Source organism: Cryptomeria japonica, chromosome 5 (assembly GCF_030272615.1).
Source record: "Cryptomeria japonica chromosome 5, Sugi_1.0, whole genome shotgun sequence".
Classification (NCBI taxonomy): Eukaryota; Viridiplantae; Streptophyta; class Pinopsida; order Cupressales; family Cupressaceae; genus Cryptomeria; species Cryptomeria japonica.
Genome location: NC_081409.1, coordinates 701,271,653 through 701,284,274, shown reverse-complemented (window position 1 = coordinate 701,284,274; position 12,622 = coordinate 701,271,653). Strand labels below are relative to the sequence as shown.

The 12,622-nt window shown below is 36.4% G+C and overlaps 1 protein-coding gene and 1 long non-coding RNA gene across 10 annotated transcripts in view; one reads left to right on the top strand and one right to left on the bottom strand.

Annotated features, from left to right (window-relative positions):
- The first annotated feature begins 524 nt into the window (after positions 1-524).
- The window catches only part of LOC131070665 (DEAD-box ATP-dependent RNA helicase 58, chloroplastic), a 95,424-nt gene continuing 83,326 nt past the window's right edge, over positions 525-12,622 (top strand). For 5 of the 6 annotated variants that reach the window (XM_058006251.2, XM_058006250.2, XM_059221640.1 and 2 more), the window contains exons 1-4: positions 525-939; positions 3,680-3,773; positions 6,731-6,844; positions 6,954-7,082. In XM_058006251.2, the coding sequence (XP_057862234.2) occupies positions 593-939; positions 3,680-3,773; positions 6,731-6,844; positions 6,954-7,082 (684 nt within the window). In that variant the 5' untranslated portion in view covers positions 525-592. Of the gene's footprint in view, positions 940-3,679; positions 3,774-6,688; positions 6,845-6,953; positions 7,083-12,622 lie in introns of those variants that run through there. The other variant, XM_059221641.1, reaches the window with a different exon arrangement.
- Positions 7,701-12,622, bottom strand: part of LOC131070667 (uncharacterized) — a 121,404-nt gene continuing 116,482 nt past the window's right edge. For all 4 annotated transcript variants that reach the window (XR_009112381.2, XR_009112380.2, XR_009112383.2 and 1 more), the window contains exon 8: positions 7,701-8,167. This is a non-coding gene — a long non-coding RNA (uncharacterized LOC131070667). The remainder of the gene's footprint in view (positions 8,168-12,622) is intronic.

Here is a 12,622-nt window from a genome sequence, read left to right as displayed (position 1 = left end):
CTTCAAATTGGCTTCTAAGTTTTACATTGGAATACCTTTCAAGAAATTGAAGAGAGACGTCTTTCTTTTACCTATTTTTCTTCTTCTATAGACAAGTTGAAGAAAATCCTTGCTCTAGAAACATGATTGTAACCAAATGGATATACAAGCTTTTCAAAGAAAAAGAAGAACAAACATGAGTTTTTATATATAATAACAATTTTTTCTTATAATTGAAACTTATTATACCTATTTTTGACATCTTTACAACAATTATTCATTTAAAAAAATTATATTACAAAGAAAATCACCTTTTTAATACATTTATTAAATTTTTAAAAATTATTATACTTATAAATTATTATAAACTAATAAGAGTACCTAAAATGTTATTAAATAACCACTAAACATATATAAAAATATTCTATCAACTAAATATTACATATATATACACATATGCATGATAGGAATATTTATAATAATAATAATAATAATAATAAGATATATCTATATATTTCTACTCAAATCTAACACAAAACATTTATTCGCATCATGGTTTTGAAATTGCAGTACTAAATACGTTGCATAGGGAGTTTCCTGTGTGGAGGGTTGAATGCTTATCCTGCAAGCTTACACCTGCCAATGCGAAAAAAAGACTTTAATGGCGAACTGGGCGGTTTTAGGCGCCACAAATGTACAAGGACTTCCATGGCGGCCTTCATTAACTACTACTTCTATAGGCAATTTTAATGTTCATGCTAATCTTTCAAATTTCCTTATTAATATCCCCTCATGGCCGTCCATTACCTCAAATAGACGTCAAAGAGTGAAACCATTTATGTGTAATTCTGTTCCAATTGAAAGGCTTCCAAATGAAAATGACTGCGGGGCACATAAATCAGAGAGGAAGGCATTAAGAGAGCTGTGCGGCAATGCAGTTCCTGGTTACATTCTGGACAGGTACAACTCTGTTTTATTTGTTTTATATATTTATAAAAGAATTCTATAATAATATTATTATTGTTTTGCTTCGGTGAACTTTGGGGGGGCTTCTTAGTGTGTGTAGCTATTGGCTGGATTAAAAGTCCATTTCACTTTTTCTAATTATTAAGAGAATAGTTTTGACGAATTTGGAAGATTGGATAGCCCTTGGCTCTAAGTTGAAGCAGGTGGACAAATGGTGTATCGAATACCTATGAACTGCAAAAAGCATAGGAAAACTTATTATCCTCTGAACAAATAACAACATGGAAAATAAATACTACAATATCTCAGGAATTGAATTTGCTGCCTTCCAAAAATTAAGCTTATGTATTGCTTTAATAAAAATGAGGATTTTAATGTGAAACGAAATTGTATCAATTATGTTCACGAGACCCAACGGGCCGGCTATGGGACGAAGAATCTCGCAACTGTCTGCTTATTGAAGGGACTAAATTGGGACAAGCTGCTTCCTTACGATTCAGTTTTATTCTTGACTATAAATTTCCCAAGCTTTTTTAATCTTGCCTCTTTGAAGAGTTCTTGTATGGATTTTACTATTAAGATTTCCATATAGCAAATCTGAATTCATTGTAGGCAGGACATCCCATGATGAAATGCTTCTTTATTTTTACTGTGCCTGGCTGACATATTACACACACTCTTTACTCAATCTTTCTTAGTTGTTTTCCATCCAGCTGTTTCACACTTAATAATATAATATTATATGAATCGGTACTTATTAAATTTGTGAAAATCTTCGTTTCTAATTCTTCTGGATTTGGCAACATCAAAAATCTACACGGTCAAATCCAGAAGAATTAGAAACAAATCATTATGGACTGTGGAAGTTTCATAAATTTTATCTTATCATTCTTTTTTATTTCTGCCTATATACTCCTCCTAATATTCATAAAACACGACCAGATTTAATGTCACTTCCGAATATTTTGAGAAACTGTGTATGAATGTATGTACAGTGGCAGAAGTCAAATGGATGGAAAAGATACATGTAGCCCAAATAAGGATAAGTACTAAGTTCACATAAACTAGGTCACTTGTGTAAAGCACAGGTCGATGGGCCATGCCCAAGGAAGTACGGGAAGACAGAATATCTGCACCACATGACTTTTAGAAATTGAATGGCCGTCATACAATGATATTGGGTTAGGTATACGGAGGCAATAGGAATGAATACCATGTTGTAACTCTTTGAAGACACAAGGATGAGGAATCTTGTGGAATTTTAAATTCAAATCAATAGAAGACAAAACTTGCATAAAGAAGTAACTTGCTATGTTATGGGTTTTCTTACTACGGATGAGAGATTGGCACCACAACTCACTCTCTAACCATTGGGTGATAGCCAGGTCACTAGAGTTATGGGCTGCTTCATTGCATTTGGGAGATTTGAAAATGGATGACATTCTTAAGAGCTTCATTGTCAGTACATTTGGACTTGAGTGCACTTGAATTGGCCTAACGGTGAAATACCTATGATTCCATCTTGGAGGAACATGGGTGATTCCGAAGGGTAGTGGAGCATGTACACCTTGTGTTCTAAGAATGGTTAAGTGCTGGTGTGCAAGTAATCATCGACCTTAAAAGACACAACTTTTCTTTTCCTATATTTAAGAGCATCGCAGGTTTGGACATTAACTATTTTGAGGCTAAACGTCTATGGGAAAGGGCTATTTTCAAGGAATCTACATCATTCCACTCAGATGCAATTTACCAGGAAATGGAATGAGGCATTTAATATCTCAATTATGAATTTTATGAGCATCTAAAGCCACTGGGAACCACCAGTTGGCAACTAACCTTTTAAGCAGGTGGGAGAAATCTTTCCTCTCTGGTGTCTATCAAAAAACTTGCCATTCATTCTTATTTGAGTGAAAGAGATTGTCACACTTCTTGTTGCAGAAATATAACATTGCGTGGAGCCGTATGTTGCAGAAAAATTGGAGTGGAAAGGACCTCTATGGGACCATGCCCTAACTGTGTCTTTCATGCTGATCAAAATAATTGAAAAAGATGAGAAGGAATCATCCATGCGAAGGTTGGAATTTCTATTTTAAATGAGTAGTTGTAAATTAGTATAGGAGTTATTTAACCTATTTTGTAAGTTTGCATTTATTGTTGGTGAAATGATATGGTGAAAGCATGGGCAATTACAAGATCTTGCAAGCACGAACTTGTAAACATGTGAAACTAATTAAATTCTTGAACTTCTGACAACACTCACTTTACCAGCCATTATCACCATGATTTAAACATCAATTGTTGTCGAATTCATGTAAATAAGGACACTTAAAAATGGGTGTATGCAGATTTATGGTGAGTTTTTGCTGCAATAGTGGTTTACAGAGTATAACAACTGTTTGTCATTCACCTTCCTGATTTCACTTAGTAGTTAGGTCGTTATGCTAGTGAAGTTGTCACCTGGCAACTTTCGATGAACTATTAGCAGTGAGGCCATAAATGAAACTCTTCAGTTCTCAAAAGTTCCAAAGGCTAATCTTTGGATCTCTGACAGTTACATCACATGATTACTTAAGTTGTACGTACGTTTAATATCTTGGGTTGGTTACGGCACTTGAGAAAGAGCTACAGGTCTTGCACCTTGGCTAACTTCTTTGGTTATGGGGACAAATTATAACATAGCTGAAGTTATAATTGAAATTCAAGGAGTTTACTTATTTTACTTATCCTCTTTCAGGATAGAGGAGGTTGGCTTTGCAGTCGCTACTGATGTTCAGGAGCAGGCGTTACCAGTAGTCCTGTCTGGAGTGGACTGTATCATACATGCTCAGGTGGTTCTTTCTTCCACACAGTTTTTTTTTCAGCCTTGATATGTCACTTGCTTTATTCATATGTTTAACCACTAGAAGCATAGAATAAATCCATGTAGATACAAGCATGCTAAGAATGCAGCTGCATTCAAATACCAAAAAACACACAAATGGTCTGGAGTTGGTACTGTTAGCTTTCATAACCTCTTAAAGGCAAGCCTGAGCTTTTAGCTTTTTTTCGTATTCTCATCTTTCATACATAATAATTCTAGTTGTTGATGCGGTTAAACTTCCTTTTAACTAATATGTAATTAGGGTTATATTAATGAAAGAACTAAACAATTGTAACACTTTAGGCTGTAGAACTAAAGACTAAAGTATTCATAGCATATTTGGTAAAGGTTTTTTTCTACACTTATCTCAATTTTCATTTATATGGTAAAATTTTCTAATTGTTATGTACAGCAACTATATTTTAATGCTTGTGCATGGCTATATTTAAGTGCTTTTTGTTATCTGAGCTTTTGGTTGCCAATTGGCTTATTTTGTGATGAACACGTTCTCTTATAGTAGATTTAGTCTTTGGTGTGCTACTACTGTCCTTGAAGAGTTTAGTATGACCATAAGGAAGGTAAATACGGTTACAAGCTAGAATTTACATGGCAGTAGAACCCAGAAATTCTATTGGCACCTATTTCAGTATAAGTAATGGATGTGATTTGTGCCAGGATACCATTAGGAAATTGGGAGTTGGACTGGGTTAAAATTTGAAAGGCTAAGGAGTTGTGCTAGGCCTAGCTCATTGGTTGCCATCTGAAATGTAAGAGCATGTGATATTAGTTAATACTGTGGAAACATAACGCATGGTGATGCTACAAGAACTTTCAAGTAGAGGGTTTTTCCATCAAAGAAATTTAAGGTTGGCAAGTAAAAATATCAGTGGTAGCAAATCCAAGAACTCCTCTCATTCAAGATAAGAAAGACTGACGTATAATGTAAATTCAGAAAATGCAACAAATGTGGGCATTTGCAAAATAAAATCCCAATGCACATGGGTACAAGTTACGTATAGAATGTGGTGCTACCGATGAAATGAAAATCAACAAATATTGTTGAAATAGAAAGTGAAGAAGAGGATAAGTATTTTTTTTGCAGTTGTCACAAGGGAAACCTAGAAGATAGAGTTGGATATATTAGTTGAACAACAACACATGTAAGATGTGATCGAAACTTTCAAGAATATTAATGATCAATCAGTGACATAGGTTGGGTCCAAAAGGCTACACTGTGGCAACTGGTATAAAAAGTAAGAATGGGCAAATCAAGTGCCAAAAGAGATCACAAAATTTGAAATAAAGAAGCAGCATCCATTACAAGAACTAGTACACTCTAAAATTGGTATCATGGTTATAGTTTTAGTGAAGTAATTAATGGAATATCAACCTGAGGTAGCTCACTCCCAAATGCTGGCACTTGGCACAACCACAAGTGGCACCTCTCTGATTTCATTTTTGAAGGTCCTATCCAATGGGCCTCTTTTTTTTGCAATCACAATATCCTCTGGTTCTGAAGGTGGTGGCATTGCCATGAAAGGATGTGGGCTAGCCGGTCTTTTGGAGCCACTAGGCTCTTCGAGGTTGCCTTGGCAAGAGGATGATCAGTCTTTGTTTTTTTGCTTCTCTTGTCGGCTTCCTCTTGTTCTCTAATATATTGCAAGATTAGAGCTTTTGGCAGCCCTTTGTTAGTTGGCCCCTTACAAGCTTTTATTCTGCGTCTAGGGATGGTGCAAAAGCGACCTTTCACTCAATAGTATGAGTTGGTATACTCTATACCACAATGGTTACACCGCCAAAGAAAACTCCCACCACCAGCCATTTGCTTGATCATCGTTGTCTAATGCCAAAGTGGCGAATTGTCATCAATTTTAAAAGGGCTCGCTTTAGTTCGGGCTCGGGTAACTGAACTACAGGTAGATTTTTCACTTGCAGCCATTACGTATGAATAATGAACCTAAAATGGAAAACTCAAAACATTATTGAAAAAAATTGGAAACAATTCAGCATTATAATCTTCTATTATGCATACAAAGTGTAAAATAATATTCAAAACTTTTTAAAAAATTAAAAAAAAAAACTTGAAATTTATTAAAATAAACTTGAAAAACTTGAAATTAATGAGGATTCACTCACCTTTGATGGCTAAATCTGCCTTCTCCAATGATTCCTAAGCCTTTGATGCATGTCTCACACCTTTGTAGCCTTCACCTTTGAAGAAAAATGCAACCACCTTCAAAATATGCTTGGAAGAAAAAGTGGTGAAAAATGCAAGCGTGGAGGAAAGAATGAGTGAATGAGCCAAGAGAAGGTCAAAATGGAGTCAAATGGGCGAAATTAGGGTTAGACCAACATTTTTTAGCATTAAAAATTAAAAGTGGTTTTTTAAAGTGGTGGGGCTGTTTTTTGGTGACCACATGGCCGAGTACGCTTGAGTATGCCCGGGTTTGTTTCGGTGCATCTTGGGTGCCTAGGACAAACCGCTACCACACTAGGCTTAGATTCTAGTCCATATGCCAAAAACCCGGTATCGTAGCTTAGTCTCGTGTGTTAGGTATGCCACACCTAGGATTGGATGTGATAGTTTACCCATTCACTGTTCAACACTTATACATTTAACCTTGTAACATATCTCTTGGGGATTTGAAAATAGCAATCCACTATGATTGCCTTTATGATTTATCACTTGATCTCATCATATTCTATTTGCCACCATCCCTTTCTCAATTTCATTGTTCTTTGGACTAGATGATATTGATTAATTTTTTTGTTTTCCATAATTATCTAAAATTTGCTGCTATTCGATGTCTACCAATTTGAGTGTTATCTATTTGTTTGCTATGGATTGAGCTATGTGTGGCTTATAATTCATAATTGTGATAGTATCCAGATTAATTTAAGTGGATGATCGATGTGCTCCTGTAGACTGGATCTGGAAAGACTCTTGCTTACTTGCTGGCAATTTTTGCTGTTGTTGATGCACGTCGAACAGCCGTGCAAGCACTCATTGTTGTACCAACAAGGGAACTTGGAATGCAGGTCAGATTACTGATTTAGCAGACTTCGATCTATAGATAAATGGTTGTGCAGTTAATTTTTAATTTTTTTTCTTATGTTCTTTGATATATTTGAGTCGCTCCTTTTACAGGTTACAAAAGCAGCCCGTTTGCTTGCAGCAAGCTATCCGAAGAATGTTGGACTGGCTAATAAGGAGTCTATCAATGTCATGCCTCTACTAGATGGTGGATCACTGAATAGGCAAAAGATTTGGCTAAAGGTCTGCACTTTTTGGTCCTATGCTACTCCGGTTATTTTTCTAATATGATTTCTGTGTTCTATTTTCATTAAATCCCCAAATCCCCTAGATGAACATGTTTGCTAGACAAAAAAAATCCTAATATTAGGATATATATGTAAAAATTGCACTAGTAACCTAGTAAGCTTTGATTATTCCTTAGTAAATCATCCTCACTATTTTGTAATGCTGGCCAATCTATCTTAGGTGTCTATTTATTACTTAGGAGTTTACCTTGTACTACATGGCTCGACATTATGTATTATGTCAGCAATGGTCTTAAATAAAGATTCTATGTTGGGATAAGGTTGTCTAAGTTCATGTTTGATGTTTAGGTAATGCACTGATCGCTTCTAATTGTTAGATATGTCTCGATCAAGTCTTGGATAGAGATGTAGAGCTCTCATTTGTATTCTCCCCAATGTTTTGCCTGTCCTTCAATGTACTTGTGTTCATATGACTAGTATGTTCCACAACATTTCTGGGATGGGGGCTGGCATGAAACATGAGCACGTGTTTTGGGGATGATAGTGACAAAAAGCACATAAACAACATAGCATCATATAAACGACAAAACCACCATAAACTTGAATATCATTTAAAACATGCACAGTAAATTTTTATCATTCAAACTTCAAGTTCAATATCAAAATAATAATATCAAGCTCAACAAATAGTTTTGAGTTTTAATCATCAAATGTATTTTCCAAATCATCAATATCATCATCATCATCATTGACATTAGATGATGTAGGAACATTGGATGAACCAAAAGTAGTGCTAGTGCCATTGTCAGTGCCACTTGCACTAAGAGTGTGCTATCTTTCAGACTCCTCAAATGCAATATCTTGGGAAGTGGATGCATCCAATTCAGTATGCTTTGGTTCTGTATCCCTCAACTTTGTCTCCCCTTCCTTGTAGTCATGTTGTTTGTGTGAAAGGAGATGCAAGTCGGAATGCACATATACTAAGTTCTCCATTCTTTTTGAGTGCAATTTATTGTTCTTTGCTGAGTGGTTGAAAGAAATTGTGCTCCAATTCTTCTCAGATGCAGATGAACTAGCAACCTATGAAAACAAAGTAAACAGTTAAAAATATACACTATAAAAAAAACTATAAATGAAACTTTAAAAACAATTTTTTTTATTATCAAACTTAATTAAATTAGATAAAATTTTAATTGCAAGTGGCTGCACATTTTGGAAGAATTGACCATGGAAGTACACTACCAACTATTAACATCCTTTTAGAAACTATCACAAAGAGGCTCAATACTTTGAAGTTTGACCATTTGAGTGCACAAAATCAATGAACTCACTCGTGACTATATCTTGCAATTTAGTTTCAGAGAAGAGCTTAATGAATGCTGCCTTTTACTCTTTAGCATCTCTAAAATCTTTATATGGGGGAAGCCTTCCTAGCACAAAAATGAATCTGACAATTGTATTATATTGGAGTCAAAGCAAAGGCAAGAAGATGTAATAGAGTGGTCATTTTGTTCCATCTTTCTTCACCAATTGGTTGCACTTGTTTCAAGAAAGTCTCTTCAAGTTCTTGATTTTTTGCATTTATTTTTGCATTCATCTTCTCAATCATTCAGTTGATGCCATCATATATTTCTCCATGCTTGTATAGCAAATCATGCTCAAAATGGGTTGGGTGAAAATAAAGAGATACTCCACATGATCTTGCCATGAGTCATCTAATATCATCCATTTAATTTTTGTTGCCATTAGACCATTTTTGGCTAACAACCTGTTGATGTGTTTTTTAGGCACATGCGAACACAAAATAAAATACCTCAAGTATCTTATCCTCTCTTGAACAAAATCTCTCAAATGCTGAAGATTAGCTTAAGGATCACTTGAGAAGACTCCAAGGTTCATGAATATAGGGTCGCTACATTGTATAAGCTCTGTTGGTTGATGTGATTATGCTGGAATCACAAGGGGACTTACATTTGAATGCCTGAATGCTTGATTCGCTGGAACTTAGATCATTTGATGTTACAATATGGTGATGCTTTTGATCCTAAACTAGCTCTAGATTGAAAAAATGGCAAGAGATGAAGGGTTAAGAGAGTCTATTTTAAGGCCTAGAATGTAAGAAGATGGATGAATGATTAGATGGAATCTTACTAAGTGAGGTCTCACCATCCACTTGAACAATTTGACACAAACTCAGTCCAATCTTCTAAGGGCATTCTAAAGATGTTCGAATCAATACCATCAAACATTGATCACCATTCAAGTTCATGCATAAGCAATGAATGTAGACCGATTTGAAGTTAAGCTCATATCATTCTAGTTGACCACACAAGGCACACTTACAATCAGTAAGAGGCTAGTGGTATGGACTGGGCGGATTCCATGCAAATGCATTCAACAAATTCATCCATTCAATCTAATTATTTACCATCTGACATGAAGATCCAACAAGAAAACATGCACGTTGTAAAGAAACAATACACTTCACCATAACTTCAATGAAAATAAAGTTCATTTTACAACTTAGGCAACAATTTCTGCCTTCTCCTATTCCATTCTAATTGCTATTCTATTCTTCTATTTTATTCTCCTCTTGCTATTAACTATTCGCTATTGCTATTAACCTTTACAAATGAAGAGTTTGAGCTTTATATAGAGAGCTCACTTACAATGAATGGCCAAGATTTTACAATGAAGCCCTAATTAGGGTTTGTTACAACCAACTCTCCTTAGCCAATGAGAAAATTACATTCAATGAGCCTAGACCAATAGATATCAAAGGTAGGTACATTGGAGTTTGCGCCTTCATATATGAGCTTGTTTCATTCAACTTGGACGTGTTGAAGTGGAACCTTTATGATTGGTGGAGGTAGTGACTGGGACGATGACTAGGATTCTACCTTTATCTTGCACTTCATAGTCTTGATTTGATTCATCATCATGAAGGGATGTTGAGAGATATCTCTTGATACTCAACAATATTCAGTTGCTCAATGTGATGATGATGATGAGAAGCAAACTTTGATTAACTCTTCTGAAACTACTTGCTCCTTCAATCGTGCTCTATGTAGGTCCTGTGATGACTTGGGTTGATTTTCTCCTTCTCATGATGTACTTTAAGTGAATGATGCACTTGGTTGAATGTAGCTCTTCTATGTAATGACTTTGATTCTTGGATTCCCGAAGGGAAATCAAGATTGTCAAACATTCTTCCATCATGTGGGTTATCTGTCCTTCATGCTCTAGTGTTTGCTGATGAAGTTTCCTCTTGATCTTGTATGGTGGTGATAGGAAGTATTTGTCATGGTCAAGTCATTCCTTTAATCCTTGCTTGTATATCTTGCCTCATGATGGTTGTATGATCTCCCCTTTGCCATCTTATGATCTCTCCGTGTCAATGTGATAGAATGAGAACCTTGAAGATATCACGCTCTACTGCTTGTAGGTTCTTAGTACTTTAAGTCTTCTTCATGCACTTGAGGTGTTCTTGATGCTAATGGAGCTTCTTGAAGAGGTCTTCCTTGTATCTTGACCTTGGTGCTGAAATTCTCTCCTTGAGATCCTCGTACCGATCTTCTTCAACCTGGCCCATTTGAACTCTTTCTTTACCTCCTGCAAAATGAACAATTGCACATCAAACACACATGATATACAACTTGATCTAATCTTTGATTTTTGATGATTTCCTTTTAAATCTGATCAAAGGACTGACAATAATCAATGAATTCACTATGTGGAAGGCAAACTTAATGTCCTAGGGCAAATTTGGGCTGTCTTAATGATGAGTTTGCTGTCTGATATGTCTCCTAGGTGGGTACATTCGGTTCCTCTTTCTATATAATGAATTCCCCTTCCTAAAGCATCAGATCTGTATCTTTAATGCTTGAATTTTTCTTCCTTGATCATGGGGTCTGCACCTTCAAAGTCTGATTTCGCCATTGTGCTGGAGCAATTCACTTATGTTTTGATGATATTTGCTTATGTGCTAACAAAATCTGATATCTAGTTGGAGAAATTCGCTGTCTTGCTGGTCAGATTCAGTAGGTCTGCTCTCAAATTTGCATTTGGGGAGAAGAATATACTTGAATTAATGGTTGAAATGAATGTTTTAATCCTTCCTTTATTGGTGCTTACAGCAAGAGTCATGTCCCTTGAGTGCATGGCCGACCTGATTTAGTTAAAAAAATAAAAATAAAAAAATTGTTTCTATCATGCCAGCCGACTTGATCCTCTCCTTTTTAGAATTTTGAAGATTGAATAAGTTTTTTTTTTTGCGCCAAAACATGTGAATTAGAGGAGTTCGCTTTAGGACCTTAGGGAGGACAAGACATAAAATTCGCTCTAGGACCCTTGGAAGGACAGGGCATGAAATTTGTTCTTCGTCCTTTGCAAGTACAAGGTCAAAGTAGGTATTTTGCTCCATGTCCTTTGGAAGGACAGGACCCATAACAAAAACTTGCTTCGTGTCCTTAGGAAGGACGGGCTCTATAATGGAAGTTCACTCTTTGACCTTGACAAGGACAAGACTCGAATAACAATTTCATTCTATGTCCGTTGGGAGGACAAGACTTAAAATGAAGTTCGCTCTATGTCCTCTCCAAGGATAGGACTCAAAAAGAAAATTCACTCTGGGACCTTGATGAGGTACATCACCTTAGTAGAAATTTCGCCCTTGTACCTTGGCAAGGTACGCTCATGATGAAAATTTTCGCTCTTGTTCCTTAGGGAAGTCCACGACCTTGGTGAAATTTTCGCCCTAAGACCTTGGCAAGGGCATGAATAAGATGGAAAATTCGCTCTATGACCTTGGTAAGGTACATGACTTGTTGAAAGAATTTCGCTCTCTGGCCTTGGCAAGGACAAGGCATGTAGTTCGCTCTGGACCCTCAACAAGGACAAGGTCAAGGTGATAATTTCGCTCCACCTCCTTTGGAAGGACATGACCTATATGACAATTTTCGCTCCAAGACCTTGGCAAGGACATGAATTAGATGGAAAATTCGCTCAATGTCCTTAAGAAGGACATGACCTTGAAGATAAAAATTGCTATTGGGTCGTAGCAAGGACAAGATTTTGAGTTCACTTTAGGACCTCTCCAAGGACATGGCTTGAAAATTTGCTCTAGATCCTTGACAATGACATTCGCCCTAGGACCTTAGCAAGGTACGCCACTTGGAGGTGAAATTCGCTCTAGGACCTTTGGAAGGTACACGTCCTTGTGAAGATTTTCGCTCTAGGACCTTGGCAAGGACATGGCAATTTGGCTCTAGATCTTTCGGAAGGTACGGGAGTCTATGTCCTTAGCAAGGTATGGGGTCAAGGTACTTATGCAAATTTTGCTCTAGTGAGGGAGCAAGGTACGCATCCTTAGGAAAGACTCTTGACTTAGTCATTTCACTTGACTTTGCTCAATTTGTTCAATCCTCAAGTCTTTCACCCATAAATCATTCTTGCAACATAATTGATGACTTACTTCACTCCACTCAGGAGACGAACCTGACATGATGACCGTCTAGCTACCTGAGAAACTCTATC